The sequence below is a fragment of the Chelonia mydas genome, chromosome 4 (assembly GCF_015237465.2).
Source record: "Chelonia mydas isolate rCheMyd1 chromosome 4, rCheMyd1.pri.v2, whole genome shotgun sequence".
NCBI lineage: Eukaryota > Metazoa > Chordata > Testudines > Cheloniidae > Chelonia > Chelonia mydas.
The window spans coordinates 20,475,490-20,497,366 of record NC_057852.1 but is presented as its reverse complement, the minus strand read 5'-3'; the positions used below and the strand labels follow the sequence as shown (position 1 = coordinate 20,497,366).

General features: G+C 39.1%; 1 protein-coding gene across 17 annotated transcripts in view; it reads left to right on the top strand.

Moving 5' to 3' along the window:
• Window positions 1-20,555, top strand: part of MAPK10 (mitogen-activated protein kinase 10) — a 318,269-nt gene extending 297,714 nt beyond the window's left edge. For 12 of the 17 annotated variants that reach the window (XM_043545070.1, XM_043545075.1, XM_043545072.1 and 9 more), the window contains one exon: window positions 5,751-20,555. In XM_043545070.1, coding sequence (XP_043401005.1) covers window positions 5,751-5,893 — 143 coding nt within the window. In that variant the 3' untranslated portion in view covers window positions 5,894-20,555. Of the gene's footprint in view, window positions 1-5,745 lie in introns of all 17 variants that reach the window. The other 5 variants (XM_043545081.1, XM_037896813.2, XM_043545082.1 and 2 more) reach the window with 1 other exon arrangement.
• Window positions 20,556-21,877: the final 1,322 nt, after the last annotated feature.

The window sequence follows — 21,877 nt, the reverse complement described above, 5'->3', positions numbered from 1 at the left end:
ATTTATTGATCACAAGAATATAAATTGTGTGAGAGTTTATGGCTTTCTTGGCAAATGAAGGCACCCTTCATTTTCAATGCAAATGAGGGCTGTTTTGCCGAAGAATAGAAGCACCAAGCTTCCCATTTCAACTTCCTGAATCTCCATTTTAATACAACGCTACTGAGGTAAAATCAGTGGAGGGTCAGACCCCTAGAGTTTGCAAGCAAAACCAAAAGGCATCTTGTATATTTGCCACCTGAAGATTTGCTGTCTTTCTGGCTACACAGTGAAAAGTACCTTTAACAGCTGTAAATGCTGTGAACCGTTCTCTAGTGAAACCTCCTGGAGACTTGTTAGCTAGGGCATATTGATAGTTGAAAACATTTCCTTTTTATATACGTATACATTTTTGCAATTAGTCAGAATTAATTACTTTTTAAGTCTTAACCTTGCTGCATTTTGGGATCTCTAAATATATCTGTGTTACAGATAAATCCAGATGTTTCATACCTCATTGAAATATTTATATTTCAGAAGAAACCTTGTCACATCATATCTTGGCTGGCAGCCTGCACGTGCCTGGGAACTCTCTGGCTTCTTTGCTGTGCTCTTCCACAAAGAACATGCTAGGAGATTGCTACACATGGGCTGCTTAGATTTCTCTACCAGGAGTTTCTTATTAAAATGAGGAGCACTGTGGCATATAAGTGGTCAGTTTTAAGAGGTCACTTGCCACCCGCAATCCAGCAGTGTTCTTGTGCCATTAACTCTTGCAGCTAACCTGTGCCATGGCTGGGGCAGAGAATCAGAAACTGTACCTAGCTCCCTGACAGTGAGAGTCCAATTTTCACATGGTCCCAAGACTTGGCTATATATCTTGTTTTACTCACACAAGCAGAGTATTTTGAAAGTGGCTATTTGTGCACAAAAATAAGCAGGTAGCTAGATGCATGACTGCATCATTTCCAAATGCCTATTTTCCGACATGAATATGGCTCTTGTATGTATAAAAAGACGCATGTGCCATTTTAAGAATGCAGGAGTAGAGGTTACATCTCACAGTGTGGTCCTGTTTGACCACCTTCACGAAACTAGTTTCTAGGTGCCAGGGTGGGCCTGAACTTTATGATGCCTAGCTGGAGATCTGTCCTTGTTTTTCCAGCTCCCCCCTCAAAAAGTTGAGAAAAGTCCTCTCATGCCCAGTTATCTGGAACATACGTTTTAAATATTTTGCCCTTAATTAGAATCCAGAGTTGAACCTTTACAGTGTTTCCTTTAATTCCTGAAGAATAATCTGAATGCTTAGTCTCTGAATTAATTTCAGATAGATTTGATGCTTGCAATATACATATATTTGAAGAAGAAAAATGTAGGGATGGATACTTCTAGTGTTATGTTATGTCAGTTCAGGCATGCTGTATTAGTACATCCATAAATATAGTGACATTTTAGATGGATTACTTTAAAGATTATAAGCAATTTTTGTTTTTAAGAGAAAGTGAATGGTCATTACTTTAGCATAACCTATTCACTAATGGTCATGTATGATTGACCCATGAACTTCCTGATGATGCGATCCAAAGCACCATTTAGAAATAAAAAATAGCTGCTGGTTATCAAGATGTTTGTTTCTGTTAGATCCTAGTTCTCAGGTCTCTTTTCTGAAGTCATTTGACAAAATATAAATAGAGAAGTGGCTGGGTAAGACTTGGTTTTGCTTCATACAAAAGTCAACTCATAGATTCCAAGGCCAGAAAGGACCATTGTGATCATCTAGTCTGACCTCCTGTGTAATACAAGCCATAGAACTTCCCCAAAATAATTCCTAGAACATCTCTTTTAGAAAATCCAATTTTGATTTAAAGATGGTCAGTGATGGAGAATCCACCATCACCCTTGGTAAATTGTTCCACTGGTTATCCTCATTGTCAAAAAATGTATTCCTTATTTCCAGACTGAATTTGGCTAGCTTTACCTTCCAGCCATTAGATCATGTTATACCTTTCTCGCTAGACTGAGGAGCCCACTATTAAATATTCCCCATGTGGATACTTAATCAAATCACTCCTTAATCTTTACTTTGTTAAACTAAATGGATTCAGCTCCTTGAGTCTATCACTATATGTCATCTTTTCTAATCCTTTAATCGTTCTCCTAGCTCTTCTCTGAACCATCTCCAATTTCTCAACATCCTTCTTGAATTGTAGAAACCAGAACTGGACACGGTGTTCCAGCAACTGTTGCTTCAGTGCCAAATATAGAGGTTAAATAATCTCTCTGCTCCTACTTAAGATTCCCCTGTTTATGGATCCCAGGATTCCATTAGCTCTTTTGGCTACAGCATCACATTGGGAGCTCATATTCAGCCAATTATCCACCACAATCCCTAAATATTTCTCCATTAATAAAGAGAGGCGTGAATAATCATAGAAACAATAACAAGTGTCAGTTTGTATTTGGTCTCAAATATGAAGCATATCTTACTGTATGTCAACTACAAGGCAGAAAGGCAGCATTTTATTCCCATCCCTTTAAAATAAATGCATATTTGCCTGATTAGAGAACTGTGAGGTTTGGGTCTGGTAGGCTTTGTCAGCTTCTTAGGCCCAGGCCTAAAAAGAAACAAGTTTCTGTTGGGAACCACATATCAATCACTCTCTTGCATTCTGTATTGTGTCGTCTCACCGGTGTTGTAACTGAGGGGGATTAAGATTGAAACCCACTGTGGTGGCTGAAGGAAGTTGGAGTCCAATTGTTTCCAGTCAGCTATGTGGCTGGTGAAAAGGAAGCCAGGGGAGAAACACTGAGACATCTCTGTATGTGGCTATAAATAGAACCCGTGGTTGAAATAACCGTACTCTGGAAAGTGGCATAAGGCCCCAGACATAAGGCTTGATGTCCCTTCCTCCACAAATGTTTGATAGGTCTTCTCATTACCTTCTAAGGGAGCCAGACGCACATTCTAGCATGCAACTTTGTGGAAAGCTCCAGCAAGGTATGAAAGTTGCTCCTCTCCATGGCACTGTGATCTGGCCAACCTGCAGTGCAAGGTCCTTAGATCTGTAGCTTTCCTGTTACCTCCCAGATCATGGAGCTTGCTGTAATACCCTTAGGGCCCCCCTTCTTCTTGCACCTCAGATGCACAATGCCCTCCCCTCCCCAGCAAGGTACAGAAAGGTTGAAATTGTCTTTATGGGCTGGTATGTCAGATCTATATGGATCAACATCAGTGCTGATTCAAAGGTGAGTCATGATTGGAAAACAAGGAGTCCTGGCTTTCCAATAGTATAAAGCATTTATTCCGCTTCCTGGAAGGTTGCATTAAAGGCATTAAAATGAAGTCATGCTCACTATCATCTTGCTTTTGTTCTCCCACTTGAAATCTGACATGAATTTAGCTGGTACCACAGTATCTAGAACTCAAAGACAATTAGAAGCCCCAGGGACTTATATCTAAAAAAAAAATCTGTTTATCATCCTAGCTTTAAAGAGATTTAAAGCATGAATCTTTGTGTGATATCAGCTGTTGAAATCAATTGGGAATTCAAATGGAAATAAAAAACCAAGAGTGTAACCAGAGTGACATGATTGTTAAGGTATGATATCTTGTGATTTGCCAAGGCTAGAACCCCTCTGGCAATCTAGCACTTATGCTTTAGGACAGTAAATGTTTCCAAACACTGGCTCCTGGACCAGTGATCTAAAAGACAAAATGTGTAGTCAATGTCCAGATCGGAATGCATTCTCCCAAGTGAAGGGGTTTTGATTTGTTTTTCATATATTGGCTATAGGGTCTACAAGTCAATATTCATAATAACATTTTGAACCAGAAGTATGAGAAGGAATATCAGGATCCTGAATTCTAACTGGAATATTTGCCTTGCAAGAAGGCATTTGACTTGTTTGCACATAAAAACTGTGACCCAAGAAACAATTTGCTAACTCAGAAATGTAAAACCTAGCTACTTGCTACAAAGCAGTGGGGTGAGCATATTAGGTATCTGTATCTGGTGCTGCGGAGTGCTGGAAGAAGATCCCTTCTTGTGCTGACCGTGGGCATGTTACAAAATTAAAAAAAAGAAAAGGAGTACTTGTGGCACCTTAGAGACTAACCAATTTATTTGAGCATGAGCTTTCGTGAGCTACAGCTCACTTCATCAGATGCATACCGATGAAGTGAGCTGTAGCTCACGAAAGCTCATGCTCAAATAAATTGGTTAGTCTCTAAGGTGCCACAAGTACTCCTTTTCTTTTTGCGAATACAGACTAACACGGCTATTACTCTGAAACAAAATTAATATTTATTTAAAGGCAAGCTGTTCTTGATATGGCATTTCTGTCAAAATATTAGGTACAGCTAGCTTTCTTTTCCAAAATGCTACAGAGCATGATCTTCTGCATTAGTAGATCATTTTTTTCAGGGTACTGGAGTTGCCCTAGCATTGGTGTGAAAACATTCCAAATATGCCCCATTGCCCTAGAGTATGCAGTAGGAACTAATGCAGAGAATACAGATGTAGTGGTGTGGAAGGCATCAGAAAGCAGCATTTCTCTCCTTACAATGCAAATCCAACTTGTTTGTTGTATATCAATGGAGAATGTCTTCTTTCTTGCTGAATGTGGTATAAAATGTGCAGGCAATTCCCTTTACGTGATGAAAAAGGGAAGTTCTTCTGATATATTTGCTGTCTGCTTTAAAATCTGGATGCCTCTGCATAATTTAGGTCTACTATGTCACATGCACTTGTTTATTCATTAACATGCCCACTGGGGATGTTTTTTCCTAACCCAGGGAGTTAGTAGAGGTTGACTTATGACCTGAAGCATGAGGATTTGTCGCCCGTACACATTTATATCCTCTCTAATGTGAACATGGCCACTCTTAGTAGTCAGATGCCTGTCTAATCCTCTCTTGAATCCCATTAACCTCCTCCCCTCAATAATATTTGTGGAAGTGAGTTCCTTAGGATCATTATGCATTGTTTTTAAAAAAATTACTCTTTTTAGCAGTGCTAAAGTTGTGGCTTTTTAATTTCATTGGGTGACTCCTTCTGATCTCTTACTATACGGAAGGGTAAATAGGATCATCTGAGTGACCTTCTCACAGTGAGGTGCAAAGTTTGCAGACAATACTAAACTGCTCAAGATCATTAAGACCAAAGCAGACTGTGAAGAACTTCAAAAAGATCTCACAAAACTAAGTGATTGCGCAACAAAATGGCACATGAAATTTAACGTGGATAAACATAAAGTAATGCACATTGAAAAAATAACCCCAGCTCTACATACAATATGATGGGGGCTAATTTAGCTTCAACTAATTCCTCCTGCAGTCTGTTCAGGCTCAATTTCAGTAGACCACAAGCCCCTAGCCTGATTTTTTCATGGCTCTAAGAGGATACATCAGTGAAGTCACTTTATAAGAAACGCAACATGGATTTTATTCAAAACAACCTCATGAGGTAGAAGTTTCCCACCAAAACTTCTGTAGTTTAAAATGTTAGTCAAGACTAGAACTTGAGGCTGGAAAAGGAAGCTTTATGGTCTGAATCTTACTGCTATCAAAGTCAATAGCTAAACTTCCGTTGACCTGTATGACTCCAGGATTGGGCTTTCTATGGCCTATTTTTGTTGACCTTCCATTGTTGCTTAAAATGGTGTGTGTTCCAAATCCCTGTTGCAACAAGTAATGCTTCATTTGTCTTCAAGTTGCAAGGATTCCTTGGGTTTCAGGTTTAATCACATTGGTGTTCATTTTCTTAGCACAGGTGCAGCAGTGAACAGCAGCGAAAGCCTCCCTCCATCCTCATCTGTCAACGACATCTCCTCCATGTCCACTGACCAAACCCTGGCATCTGACACCGATAGCAGCTTGGAAGCTTCTGCAGGACCCCTCGGTTGTTGCAGGTGACTAGCCGCCTGCCTGCGAAACCCAACGTTCTTCAGAAGATGAGGCAATTTAGGGGGAAAATAATAACAAGAATAAACGATGGAAAGGAAGAGAAATAAAAGATAAAGATTTAAATGAAACAAAACCCTTTTCAGCCTGCTTCTCCTACAGAGTTATGTAATGCAGCTAAGCTCAAGTATATATTTAACTTATAGTTGCTCTGCTTTGGTCTTCTTCCAATGATGCTTACTGAAAAAAAAGGGAATTAAAGAAGCCTTTTTTTCCCCATGAAATGTAAAATTAATGGCTGCAAAACCAGCAACCTGCAACTGTCCTTTTTCACACTGGCATGACAAGGTGTGCAGTAGCCACTCTACATATGTATGTGTGTGTATCTGATTTCACTATCTTGCTAATCTATTTTACTACTTCTGGCCACTTAGATATAGATACACACACATTTATCTCAGTACATGTACAGCAAACATACACAAATGTGTATGATAGTATGTGCAACTGTGTATCTCTATACATTATATACAGATACGCAGTGTGCACTCTAGAACTAATTGGCCCATTTCATGTGAACATCTGTAACATATTGCCAGTATATAATCTGTTCTGTTTGTTCATTAAGTTGTATATCATATAAGATTTGTAAAAGCAAAAATAAGTCAAGCCTGAGCTCTCTCAGACCCTTGAAGATGTAGCACCCCAATTTCAACTGATATATATATTTTTAATAATACTGGTTTGTACGGAGGATGCACAGAATGGAGATTTACAAGGAAAATGTGCATCAGTTGTGCATGCTAACATTTGTTGCTTTGATTTTTAGCACAGATATGAGCTAGGACCAGGTTAAAAGGAAGCACATCTATCTTTGGGAGCTGTTGGGGTTGAGGATGGAGGAGTTGTCCTGTGAATACCTAATATCTCAGCCCACAAGGACTTCAGAGACACACTTTTCATAGTGATAATACAGTGAGTTACTTTTCTTAGCTTATAGATAGGCTTATCATTGTTAATTATAATGTGTATGTGTGTGTTAGGGGCTAAAATGTGGGGGATAGGCTCAGATAACAACAAGAAGGATGTACACAATTTTTATGTATCATTTATGACTAGGTGCTTGGTCAGCCAGGATTGCAGACAAGGGATGTTTGCAGTCTACTCCCTCTCTAGGTGTTTGTTGCTGCAAAGGAGTTGAATTCCCTTTAAATAATTTCCCTTGTGGGAATTACATTACTTGGACACCACTGATTCTATAGTTCCTTTCAGCCTTTCCCCCCCGCCCCCTGGTGACAAATCAGCTGATTCCTCAAAGTGCTTCATCAACTGGGCTACACCTAGCAGGTTAGTAAATTGAATGGTCAAATATTCTCATACATTTAATATGCTTTGCCTTTATTTAACAGCCAGGAGCCAAGCTGAGAGTGTAACAATCTGGATCTCAGGCAGCTTTTGCATATTTCCAAAGAAGCCAATATTGAGTAAATATCAATTGAATTTTGATGGATAATAATACTTTGGACCTGCAGCAGAGAGTAGTGTCAGGTCTTTTAACAGCATACAGCAACACGACACAATTGTTTAGGGCAACTGAAGAACTGTTTTTCCTCCTGAAACAGCAATGAGAATTTTAGGTAGGCAAAATGCAACTGTCTGAGTTGGACTTTAGCCAGGATTCTAGGGTTCACATCTCTCTCCTCTTATCCAAATGTGCTGTGCCATCTGTAATGTATGCCTCATCCAAATGGCAGGAAAAGTTAATTTAAATAGCTTATTCTATTTAACTGTAATGTATGACAATTTTTGAATCTATAAATATTTGATTGGACAGTTGACAAATCTGCCATCCCTAAACTGGGGAAAATATCTGAATATCAACTGAGATTTTGTCCAAAGTAAAAAGCAAAGAATAAAGCTTCCACTCAAGTATGTAAAATAAAAATAAAGAATAAATGTAATGTAAACTCAGAGTTAATAGCTCTGAGTGGTCTTGAAATTACACTATAAAGTAATTTTTCCCCAGGTATGTTTTGGTGGCTTTTTTTCCATGACATTTTTTCATATATTGAAAACAAAATTATGTATGTAATTTTTCAAAAAAACTCAGTTTCAGCAGTAGGTGTGAAAGCAATAAGTATAAACAATAAAGTACTACTGCTAATAGATTTAGCAATATTCTCTCTTAAAGCCATGAAACATCAAATCATCGTTTAGCAACATGACCTTAATCCAGCCTCAGGTGAATGCAAATACTCGTGAAAGTGTTTAAAGGGATACCACAATGCATTGTAGGTGTGTCAAAAGCAATAACACCGAGGGGGATTCCCTAGCAATAATAGCAGTTATCAGCTCCAGATTTCCATCATCATAGATTAACACTAGTAAAATATAGAGAATTCACCTCCATTTTAGGTTGTCTTCTCAACCGAAAAAAGGGTGAGCCTCTTGGAGTGACAGATTATTAAATGAGTGCAACTAACCACAAACATGCCATAGAATTTCAGAACAATTTCTGGGAAGTGCTTCGTAGAGAGCTACTTAAAGTGTGTGGAAACTCTCCCAAGTTTCATCTGTCAAAACTAGAACAACGACCACTCTCTTGTGCAGTACAATTCATTTTTCCCTGGGCTCATGAAAAGGGATGCGGTCACCATAAAAGACGTCCCAGTGATTGATTGGCACTATAGGAATCCCTAAGATAGAGAATACAGTTTATCTAAATGCCCATCTAAGGCCCTGATTCATCTAAACACCAATGCATGTGCCTAAGTCACACACAGGTCAATGGGATTTACTTATAATTAAGCATATGCTTTAGTTCTTTGCTGAATAGGGATGAACATAGTTAAGTGCTTTGCTGAGTTGTGGCCTAAGTAAACAATCATAGCATTTCTTTTTATCCTTAAATTTGTCAATCTTCCTTTTGGGCAGCTCTGCTCTTTGAAGGGTGCAAGGCTCTCCACCCTGGACAAAGCTATCAGCAAATGAGCAATAGACCTTGTCGGATCTGTCAGAGCTGGAGTAACAACCCCTCAAACCTGAATAGTATCATTCATTTTCCCTTGGCTCAGGAAGTTGATGCTGTCAGCATGTAACCTAAAGGAATACAGGTACCGATCAACTAGAAACTACAGTGACTGATGCTCTGTAAATACCTATGGATAGATAAAAACCTTCATAGCTTCTAGAAGTTCCAGACATCGGTGTTTCAAGCCTTTTCTTCATTAGTTCAATATTGTAGCCAGCATGAAATGATGGTTGCTCTTATTCTCTCTCTTGCAAGTGATTTTTAAATCTACCTCTGTTTTTAATAATATTAATACATACCTCGCACTTATATGCTTTCAAAGTGCTTTACAGCTAAAATAATGGAGAGAATGAGAGACATTCTGGCTAAGGGCTAGATTTAATGCCTGAAGCTGCCGATAGGAACCTATGCACTTTTGAAATATCCCACTAGGCACCTAACTGTCATTGACTTCCATTGAAGTTAGGTGCTTTTGAAAATTCCATTAGGCACCTATCTGCATCTTCAGGTGTCTGATACCTTTTAATACCTGCCCTTAAGTGACTTCCTTAAATCATGTTGATAGCCACTGGCAGAGTAAGGTGATCGCCAATCTCTGTTCTGAACACTAGTTAAAGTCACTTTAAGAAACTGTAAAAGGAGGAAATGATTGAAGAACCTTTCCAATGGGGCTACTACATCTTCAGGGGCATCTTCCTAAGTTTCTGGATGGTATGAGAACCCTACAGGAATTACAGTGAACTAATGCTTCTAAGAGACTGATATTTTTCCTTGTTTGAACGTGAAGGAGGTTGAAATAAACAGATGGTTATGCAGATCTAGCTATTGGTATGGAGATTAACCTTGCTCCTGCAAACTTGATGGCTGTTGGAAGAGTGGTTTCTTTTTAGGCTTGCTCTGGTTATGCAACACCCACAATGCATGACTGACTAATCATTTCCCTTATAGAAAAATATAGAATGTAACAGAAAATTATCACCAGCCTATAGAATTTAAATAGAGGTATAATTTTCTGCTATAGGATTCTAAAGATTGGTTCACTAAATCTCCATAAAGGATAATATCCAGAGAGCCCTACTGGTTTCAATAAATTCTAAAGAAACATTCCATGAGGATTGTAAAGTATCTTTAGACAATTAAAGTATTTCTTTAAGTTGGTCCAACACTGAGATGTTTGCATTCTTCTTCTGAATTATTCTAGTTTACATGGGATGCCTGATGTACCCTCAAGTTCAGTAGAATACTGCATCACATAGCGTGGAAGTACACTTCTGGTAGCTTATTTTGTTTATCAAAAACAGAACCTAGATGACGAACACATCCCTAATTCAGTGAATTTTTCCTCTTGAAATTCTTTTCTTCATGGCATAAATCTGTAACTCCAAGAGGTGGCAACATTGGCTAGATCAGATGATGCTGTGACAGTACCACTCACTTTGCTAAATTTACAAGCCAAGCTGAGGCTCCCATATGTGGTTTCACCTTCAGGCTGTTACCTGGTGCTTACTGAAAAAACTAGACTTATGTTAGTGCCCTGAGGACAATTTCCATAACACTGTCCCTTCATTAAATCCCATCCAAGTTGATACTATTGAGTAGAGCTGGTTGGAAGTTTTCTAACAACAATTTTTTTTCATCTGAACATGCTGATTCATCAGAACCCAAACTGTTCATGAGACAGGGTTGGTTTTGATGAAGCTTCCAATTTGAAAAAATTTGGAGGGAGAAAAAGGTTTTGAAATTGCCACAAGTCCCAAGTTGACCTGATCTGCTTTGTATTATTATGATCAGGTTGCAGAAGTTTTTCAAGATTTTCCCTATTTGGGACAAGACAAATTTTCAAAATCTCTAAAATTCTCAACCCAGCTATACTGTTTATTGTTTCTGAGGAGAGGAACACAGAATGAAAACCTGTTGGGAAAGAATTAGATTTTTGTTAAATAGTCAGGCAAACACAAGTGTGAGTTAGGTGTTTAGGTTTGTATTTTTTCTGCGTGCACGAGTGGGTGTGTATTTTTAGGTTCTTCATGATATACTAATATTTGATCCAAATTTCTTAATGTGGAAAACGACCCTGTAAACTTAATCAAACCTTGCATCTTCAAGAATCTGATAGTTGTGCTTGTTTCAATTTACATCAGTTTTCAAAGGATACCATTAACTTGTGGCAGGCTGAAGACGAACTTTAAATAAATATACCCCCTACACAAACAAAAAAAACAATGTTCAGCAGATTTGAATATTCCACAACTATGTAATGTCTTAATTAGAAAAAAAATTGTTTGTCATCTTTGAGGAGTTGGAAAATAACTCTGTCCAATGTAATTTAGTGGAATCCATGAGATATATTAGGAACTTGTCAGTAAGACCTAATATCTCTTTTTTTAATTTGGTATTGATTGCAAGAGCTGAATTGTTTAAACCTCATTTCTGTTCAATCTCGTTGACAAATGTCAGGTTAAGGCCTTTGGAGAAGATCCAAGTCTGCAAAAAGAACATTGAAAACTCCTGCCAAGGCCAAGTGAGTCATTTCCAGCTGAGGCTGAAAAGTTGAAATGTATATACTCAAGTAAGACTTGGCCACTTTGGAAACTAAAATACCCTCATTGTGCTTATCAGTTTAGACAGGCACACCTGTTCTCTTTGCTAATTTCCACTGAACAGAGCCATCCTTTTCTTCTAGAAAACCAGATATTTACAATGTAAATAGCTGAACTGATTCTATTCTTCTCTGTAACTAATATGTAATAATTCACCGTCTTGTTGGATCTTTTAAAAAAAGATCACTGTATGCCTAAATGTAGTTGACCTCTGGCTATTTCCTTGGTCAGGCATGTACTGAGAAGGAAGATCCCAGGGGCTTGTGTATATAAAGAATGATGTATATTTAGTAAATTAAGTGGGACTTACGGCCAGTATATATTAAACAACAGCATCTCCAAAACCTAACTAGGAAAATGAACTGTTCACCTTGCCACGTCCATTCTGTAATAAGACACCTGCCTGTAGACCTGCATGAGCGGACTTCAAAGTATAACTGACATTAGGGACTGTAACATATAAGTGTTGATTAAAAAAACCACAAAGCCAATAAAAGTTCAGCATAAAGACTGGGGGATAAATGTCCAACTTTGAAGCGGTAGCCAGAACCACTAAGCATGGATAAACTGAAAATATTACCATTTCCCCCTCCGTACATTATTTTCTTTTTTCCCCTTCTGTGTTCCCTCTGGTTGGTGTAAGGGCCCCATATTGGCTTTGGCTTCATTCATCGATAGTTTTGAGTTATTAAAAGCAGAAAGGACTTTCCTTCCCCCTTCATGTCAAAAGAAAATCTTGTCTGAGTTCTTCTCGTGAAGATACTTTTCACTGGTGTACTGATTTGCTTTTGTTTAGTTGGTTTTTAGTGTTCCAGATAAATAACACAGTGTAGTAAACCATATTGATATAGGACCTCATTATGCATGTCTTCTGCACCCATTAACTTCAGTGAGACTTTGAGTGCACCAAGTCATGTAGGGTCAGGATTCAAATGAAATACTTTAAGTACTCTCTGTATGAAGCCCCAAGTGCACCTCTGTGACTGTACATTGGGAAAGCTGCTGAATTTTACAGAATGGGACCCTCCTTACCTGTGAAGAAGCTGTAGCCAATGAGTGCCCTTCACTCCTCCTCCTCAGGGCACCTGTATGAGGCCTGTGCTTTACTTATGCCCTACTTTGAGGAGTTAGTGTTGTGGAGGCCTTGTTAAGGGCTCTCTGCACAGGGGTGTATTTCACCGACTGAACATGGATGTATGTCAAGACAGACTGTTCCAATAAGGAATGTTTGGGTTGCTTTCTTTAAGAACAAGCTCTATACTAATTTAATTAAAATAGTTTTGTCCAGGAAATCCTATTTGATCTTCATGTGGTGGGTGAAATAAGAAAAGGCAAACATAGTGAGCTCTTACAGCCCTCTCTGTTTTCTTGCCCCCTTTCCTTCACCCCTTATTAAGTTATGGAGATAAAAATCAGCCTAAAGCAACTCTCAACTTACTTCAATGCCTTTAAGGAGCAGAATAGAAAAGAGTGGGGTTTGGGTAACATTACTGTTGTAAATCAGTGATAAGCAAGGAATTCAAATGTATTTTTGTGTTTAGATAGTGATGGGATTAGGCTTTGCAGAGCTGAGTCCCCTACACTAACCAGGCGAGCATTGTGGTCTATTCTTCTTCCAGTTTTCATGCAAAGAAATGGGCCAAAACTAAAACATTTAATTCAAACCCCATTGATTTGCTGCAGAATTTGGATTTAAAACCCAGGCTCCAAACACCTTTATAAGATTTTGGTTCCAAAATGGAACGGGGTGGTGGTGGGAATATTTTCCATTTAAATGTACTTGAAATCTTCCAACACAGGGTTTTTGTGAGGCTTGCACCTCTCCAGCATAGAAGTAAAAGTCTTTGTGAGAACACTTCATGAGATCTCTGTATCCAAATCCACACACTAGCCATATTTTTACTTCAAACAAACCCTGAATCCTAAATTATAGTGATTCTAGATCAGGATCTGGCCATTGCTGTTGCATATCACATAATGCCCATTGACCTTTATAGGGAGCTGTGGTTCAAGCACTTTAAAATAATAGACCTCTAACTTGAAATTTCAGTTCTTTAGTCTGCTGGTCTCACTTTTAATTTCACTTATTTTGGTGAAAAGTAGTTTGTTATAGAAAGATTGGTTATGGCAAATAATCTATGTTGAATAGCATTTATAGAAATGAGGCAAAACTTTACCTGTTTGTTTGTTCAGAGCACATAGGAAAGAGAGCAGTATCATCATTGGGATTAAGATCAGCAAGTAAATTTTGTGCCTGGCAAAAATTCATGAGGAGACTGTAAGGCTGGATTAAGCATATTAGTGCAGGTTTTAATTCATCTTAGACGTTTGGCATGGCTTCAGTCCATTGGTGTGATGGGAAACTAAAGCCTGATGGTCCTGTAGATGGAAACTGTGGCCAACAACCAGTCATTTTGGCTTTCTCCACCTTACTAATGGCACAAGCCTTTTCTTTTGGGGGTAGCATTATACTATTGTTTAGAAAAAATACATTCTCCAATTAAACTGCTCTCTGGCTAAGACCTTCCTCAAACCAATACAAATAAAGCATGAACTCCATTTTAGGTTAATACACTGTGCCTTCTCCAGCAGATGGTCATGATTTTTAATCATAATGTTCTTCTGAACTCTCCTACTAACTGCACAGCTTGAAGCGCTTAGCTAGCATGTCTTCAAGAAGATGTGATTATGGGTCTCTTAGCATATATGGTGCATTGTGAGCAAGTTTAGTTGGTTTAATTACTAGTGATTTCTTAATGGATTTGTCATATTTTAAAATGGGCCTCAGGGAAGGATTAATTATTGTTTGTCTTGTTGATGCCTCCGTCGAAGGCTCTGTCCATATCCCAGCAGGACACACATTTGTATATAATAGTAACTGGGCCAGTGAAAAAAATAGCTACTTTTCTGAATGCTTGTGCCAAGTCTCCTTATAGGGAGCAGCTGGTTCTCGGCTCTGCAGTGAGATACCGTAAATGTGGAACAAAGGATTTGAGCATCTAAAACTTTTCCCGTTCAAAGGAGGATTGTGAAAGGAATTTCAAGATGGTTAACTTCCAGCTCTGGCTGATGTGAGATGCAGGTAGAAAATGTATGATCTCATCTTAATACAAACTAAATTTTGGTTCCAGGATATTCGAGATACAAGGTGGATGAAGTCATATCTTTTACTAGAACAACCTCTGTTGGTGAGAGAGAAGCTTTCTAGCTACACAAAGCTCTCTTGCTTGTCTCTTTCACCAATAGAAGTTGGTCCAATAAAAAGCTATTAACTCATCCATCTTGTTTCTCTACAAACTATATAGGCAGACATTGAAATAATTCTCTTTCATTTTCCAGGAACAACCAATGGTTTAGGGGATGTGTGGGGTGGAAAATCTTTTAAGGTCATCTGCTCACTGATTGACATATGTTAGGGCGGAAAAGTCCTGTATAGATATGGGCAAGAAATCATCTGCAGGTACCATGAAAATACCACACCGTCATCAATTCCTGCCTAACATCTGAAGAAGCACAAATGAAGTGGAATTGGACCATTGATTCCAGTATGTGACAGGGATCAGTCCCTGAGGCATCAGGCGGTGGAAAACACCCCTCCATGTGCCGTAGTATATATGATGGTGCAGAAAACAGTTCTTCTTGGTGATCAGTTTATGCCAGGAGGCATCAGGATTATTTGCCTTACATTCTCCAAAACCAGATCTTATCTTTTCAGCTTCAGTCCTACTGCCTTATCCTAAAACTAGGGAAAAGAATTACTAGTGGGCTGAACTCTGATGAGACCCCAAACCAGGAGGAGAGATTTGCGGGGTCCCTACAAATCAAATGTGGACCAGGTTTGCCAATGAGGTTAAAAAAAACGCAAACAAAACAAGCCTTGAGGCTAACCTGAAACAAATTTAGAGTGAACCTACACTCTTTATTGTAGAATATTGATTTTTTTAATGACCCTAAATACTGTATTAGCAAACCTATCATAAACTGCCCTGGTTGCAGCTCTTGCTGTAAGGTTTACATAAGGACAGGCTATGTTTCAGGTAAAACAATCAGACTCAATCGTGCATGATTTGAACCCCAATTTAAGGGAGTATGAACAAAGAGAAATTTAAATGAAGAGTTTGCATAAAACCTTTCTAAAAAGCAAAACTGCTAATTTCCGTAGAACCCCTAGCCAGAAGTGGGAGGACTAAGAAAAAGAGAGGGACTGCTATCTGAAGTGGGAGGACTAAGAAAAAGAGAGGGACTGCTATTTAAAGTCACTGCACCTAGTGAGAAATGAAACCCTATATCTAAATATTGTGAACTTTGGAGTTCTAAGGCAGAGCCCTGGTCAAACTTCAGCTCAAGCCCAATGACATATCATGTGGGTTCTTAGCAGTGGCAGAGGATTGCTTTTTGTATTCAGTTTCCTGAAAGGTCAGTGCATATTATTTAAGCGTAAATGCACTTACCCCTCGTGTTCTCTCTGGCACTGTTGACCCTCTCATCCTCTTCCCCACTCAAAAAGAGTGTGGCAAATTCAACGTGCCTGGATAATTCAGCGACACTCACAGTTGGTGATTCCAGTTGGACAAGTGGCAGCACTACTGAGCTGCTTGCTTTTATCTTGCGGACCTCCTGCATGATCAGTTCAAATGGAATGAGTATGTTAATGGCAGAGGCAATAAAATTACAGTGTCACTACAATCTTTCACTCACAAGCAGCAAAATGTAGGATTGCTAAAACTTAGGGAATGAATTGTTGCAATGAGTGTTAACTACCCTTTCTCCTTTTCTGGTGTTAGTGACATTGACCGAATAACAGTGTGGCCCCCTAACATCTTTAACAGTGCAGCATACAATGCAATCTACATAGGCACAGCCACTACCCTTTAATGCACAAAATGTGTTGATGCCATTGTGACACACAATGAAGCCAGAGCTCAGGGACTTGGATAAAGATTCCACTCCAGATTTGCAATGCATCTCTTTCAGCAAGTTGACTGTAGTATTGTTTTAATTGCAAACCCTTTAGTGGACATAGCACACACTGGGTTTAGAGCTGGACAGGGCAGAGTTGACAACCAAGAATATTCCCCAATTATTCCCTGCCGATGCTGGTTTGTATTACTGTAGGGAGTTAAAACTTACTTCTCCTATGACTGCAGTTTTCACATGACTCTTCTGATTGTGGCCCTGTAAAGCTGTATGTATAACCTCTTTTAGAAGAACACAAGTGAAGGAACATGAGGTGAAGCAAGATCATCATCTAAAGGCAAGAATGTGCTGAAGGCATCACTGGAAACCAAACCAGTACTCCTATCAGTTCTGTACTGCATTTCTTCCCCTACTCTGTGAAAACTGGGCAGTTTATCATGTTCTTGATGATCATGGACATTTCAGGTAATGCTGCTTTTCTTGGAACAAGCACGTTTCTGCAGCAAGTTTACTGTTTAAAAAAAAAAAACAGTTGCCAGTTACCTTTATGGCGTTAGTTGTGTCTTCTCCATGGGAAGACAATGCAGGAAAAACTCAGATGGATCCTTCAGAAGTGTCACTGGCAGATACATTTTCAAAGCATTGTATGGGATTTTAGCCATGGTGAGTCCTGTGAAAATCATTTGCAAGCCTGTGCCTAAAATCCCTCAAAAGTTGGAAGAAAGTATGTTCATTTACACACTAGGGTTTCTCCAGCTGGTACCAACCGCTGATAAGCATGAGACTAGTTTGATGAAACTCACCTCCACACAAGAAAATGAATGTGTCAAAATGGAGATGACATGCTTGCATTGTTCTCTCTTTCAGATAGCTTGGTGGTTTAGTTTGCTGTAATATAGGAAAGGGGAATTATTTCCAGGGGGCATAGCTACATTGCTTTCTCCCCACCTTCACGTTGTCTTTGCTTCTTTCATCTTTCCCTGGGGTTTCATATCAGTGGACTCTGTAAGAGCGTACATGAAATAAAATATAACCCCAATGAGCCCTGATACAGTAAAAGCTACTGGAGAATGCTGTAATTATGTAGACCCCTGCTGAAAACCTCATTTAAAGTATGTTTAACACACAGCCTACTTCCCAAACAAAAGCAAGTTATCTACCTGTAATTCTTACCATCTAAAATCAATTATTTAGTGGATTCCTACCCTTGGGTATATGCTTTCTATTTGCACCCACACTGCATAAGGTTGCTGAGGTAGTAGAAAGTGAGGGATCTATTGCAACTGGTAACTTTGGAGAAAAATCACCTATTTAGCTGTAATTCTTGTTGCTTCCTAAAAATATAATGTATGATGAAACCCTACAGTTAGGTCCAGCCTTCAAGTATAATAAATTAATACACAGTGAGGTCTCTCAGAGGAAGCATAGATCCAAAATACTATATGTTTGAAGTAACCACTTTCAGATCCAGTTTAGTGTATAATGAAATTATATCTCTGATGTGGTACATCTGTCAGGTAATCCAGAAACAAACTGCAGTTTGGCAGTGTTGGGAGCTGCCATCAGAGAGGGTCTAACTTTGTCACCATGCTAATTAATATCTTCATCTGTAAATGGTCCCTTTTAGTATCATTCACATAAGAGTGGCAGAATCAGGTCCAAAGTGAGTGTGATGTAGCTTTGATAAGTTATACCCACCTATCGAATTGGAATAGTTTCAACTACCTGGTGTTCCAAAGAACCTACATATTTCCAAATCACTTCTGATTAATCATTCTCTATTTAAATTTAAGGGCTCAGTGAGGTTAGTATGATCATCTACACAACCCTAATGCTCCCTAGCATAGCAAAATTTATGACAGTCTCTCCATAAAGTTAATTTCATGTCTTCTATTTGTAAGTAGAACACTCCAATAAGAGATATTACATCAGATATACAGTAGGTAAAAATAAGATCAATGCATTCTCTTTAAAAGATGACAATGTAGTATGACACTTACTGATTAAGGAAGTCATTTTGCCCTGTCAGAAGGCTTTTTTTTTTAATTGTGATTATTCTCAAATCCATGATACATTGTTTAGAGCAGATGTCCCCCAAGAAAAGTCATATTTGTATCAACCTTATACTCTTCCTCTGAGGAACTAATGAATTTGCATTTTATAGCAAAGAACATGCAAGGAGGGTATAATGCCACTGAATTACTGGCATACATGCTATAAGGGTAATATGCAAGGAACAGTGACATCACAGCGTGAATGAGAGCAAGAGCATGTTATGTTACTTTTGCAGAAAAAAATCAAGTGGAATAGGATTTAGGGTAATACATAGCACCAAGAAATTGAAGAATGAGCTATAGAGTTTCTGCTGTTTTCTAAGTAAATGGCGATTATTTGCCAAGCCAATTTTTCTGTAAAATAGTGTCAATTCAGTCATCTCTTGAATGAGAAATTTAAGCATATGCATTTCTCTAAGTGCCAGTTATCTGCTAGTTTAATAAAGAACTGAGGATCTACCACATTTTTTCCCTTTCAGTATCGGAACACCTTTCCTGAAATGCAATCGGTATCATTATTTACAGTATCTAGAAATGCACAGTATGTGAAATACAGTGAGACCTGTCTTAAGCCATTGTCCAAAGAGATGGCAAAAGTCAGTTAGAAGGTAGTGCAGAATTGGTCTTAAGGGACCTGATTCTGTATTGCCTCGTGGCATGGTTCATACACGTGAAAATTTGTGCAATACTTGCCTATTCTGATTGGCAAGCGTGGTACACACACACCCCAGTATTGACACAAGGGATATTATGACAGGTTTCAGAGTAGCAGCCTTTTCTTTTTTCAGATAGGATGGGGATGGATGACCTTAGGCCCAAGGTATTTGGGAGTGGTCTCAGCACGGGAGGCTGCCTATTAATTAGGGTGTCTTGTTCAGATTTTACTGTATGTAATTTCAGTGCACTTTTTAAGGCACAATGAATGGTTAGGAGTTATATAACCATAATTCAAGGGTATTACAAGGCATAGAGTCATTCTTTTTATTTTTCCAGGAATGCAATTGTCTCATTCGTAATAATAGATGTAGCACAGCTTTATTGCTATTGCTTAAACCTTCGTGAGGGAAGAAAAGGAAGTAGGCTATAATGAGTGTTGAACAATAGTTTCAGCCAAGCCATGTGATTTACATAAATTAAAGAACTGGTACCTTATTAGCATGCTGATCAGCCAGTCAGAACAACTCTGTCATTATAAGCAATTTTGTAGCTGGTGCTACGTTTAGCATTGCAAACTGATGGATGCACACCTGAGAGTCATGTCAGTAGGAAATGATTTCATTATAATCATTACTGTGTTAATAGATACCAAATTAAATCAGCACAGTGGGACAAAGCAACATATTCTGATTGGAAATGGTCTTCATACAGGAAAATGCTTGAAAAAAAAATTAAACTGCTACTTACAGCCCAGATCCTAAGTGGAATTCCACACCACCACCTGTGCTGGTGGAGGGCCAGGTTTGGAGACCCTCTGCCAGGAGATACGCTTTCCCCTACAGTGTGCTGCCCCTTCACTGGTTGTTCTCCCTCCTCTAAAGGAGGGAAGAGGAGTAAGGGGAGGCATGTCAAAAGAACAGCCGATGAGTTCACACAGAGTGTGAATCTGTAAATGCCAAGCCCCTGCACTAGAGGGAAGCTGCAGGCCATGGCACCTGTTCCGCCTTCCATAACCTGGGGGAGTTTCTCTGCTGTGACTTGCTTCAGCACAGTGACCTGGACACAGTTACTTAGGCTTGGCACTCGTTTTCAGAATTTACAAACGCACAATTTGATTGACGCTTTTTGTTCTAGTTGTCACGTCCATCACTGAGCAACAGAAAATGCAACATTGTTTTCACATGGAATTTTAGTGTGACCTTTTGGTTAGCTGGCAGAATTCTACATTAAGTCTCTCACCAGGCCTGTTTTAACCAACTCCCAGGACTTTGACTTACCTCCCCTTAAACACAGAAGACTGAGGCAGGCAGCTCTCAAGGCTGGAAAAGAAAATGCCATTCTTCAGGCCTGCAGGATTTAAAACAATGACTGAAAGGCGATTTTAACTAACAGGAGGGTAATAAATTCTGGAGTGCCCCCAAAATAAACCTTTTCCCTTTCACATCCGACCCCCGAGAATGAAATCACTCCCACCCAAAACAACTACTGCAGAAGCCATGTATATTAGCAAACAATGCATTATGTTTTCTTCCTTATCTCATGCGTGGATGCCAGGTAGTTTAGAGTTAGGGACTTGTTTGGAAAGCGAAGCTCCTACACTAACTACAATCATTGCTGCTGCATGGAACTCACTTTAAACAACAACACTAACCTAGGCCCAACCCTGCATTCCTCAGTGAGGCAAAACTCCTGCTTTACGTCCGGCAGGAATTTTGTCCAAATAAGGCAGGTGGGATTAGGGTTAGAATCTTATGGAGATTGAACAAGTGAGGAGGAGGAAGAGGATGTTCAACTACTAAGACTAGATGTAATTCCTTTATGTAAAATAAATAGAAGTTCATTTTTTTTGGTACTGTTTGTGACTGATTTTGTTCTGGTGTGAGAAGGAGGTACGTGCACGGTTCCTCTACAGCAGTGCAGTGTAAAAGTCTGACAGTCTTTTTTTCCCCATGCCCAAACTCCAGCTCCAAACAGCACCGGACTTTTCAGAAAAGTATAATCACTTCAGGAAATGACATACATGCGTCTCCGGTCCTGAACTAATTATATTTTTTTAGATGGAAAGAAAAAAAAAAAGACACTCGAGATTTTAAATTTACTGTGTATGAATAAATACTCTATGTGTGTGACTGAAAATAAAAAGAACTCTTTGAAATCAGAAGCAGTGTGAATTATTTCATGTACGCCTCGCACCACCTCTACCTTTCCAAGAGTATTAGTATTGGCCACATTACAGCAGCACCTAGAGGCCCCAGGCAAGGTTGAGGCCCCCTTGTGCTAGGTGCTGCACATACACATAATAAGAGACAGTTCCTATAAGAAAGAATTTATAATCTAAATAGACAAGGCACAGAGCAGCAGAATGATTGCCTAAGGGTGCACAAAGGTCAGTGACAGAGCAGTGACTAGAACCCTGGTCTCCTGAGTCTCAGTTCAGTGCCTTAGCCACTGGAACACACCACCTCTTAATATATATTAACATTCAATCCAACAAGCACTGCCCAAAGGAGAGCGCTGCTAAACAGTCAGACTAGAAACTTACCTCCAGAGGAATTAGGGGCAAGTGTTCTGCTCAGGCAAAATCCATTTTGCCTTATTCATTCCCTCTAAAGTCATGCTTTTGCAAATAGTCTGACTCAGAATTTGCCCTGTTTTGCATCCATTGGAGCAGCTCTTGGATATATAAAGCAGAAGGGTGTAGTGTAGGTGGTCCTAAACATTTGAGTAGCGGGAGTAT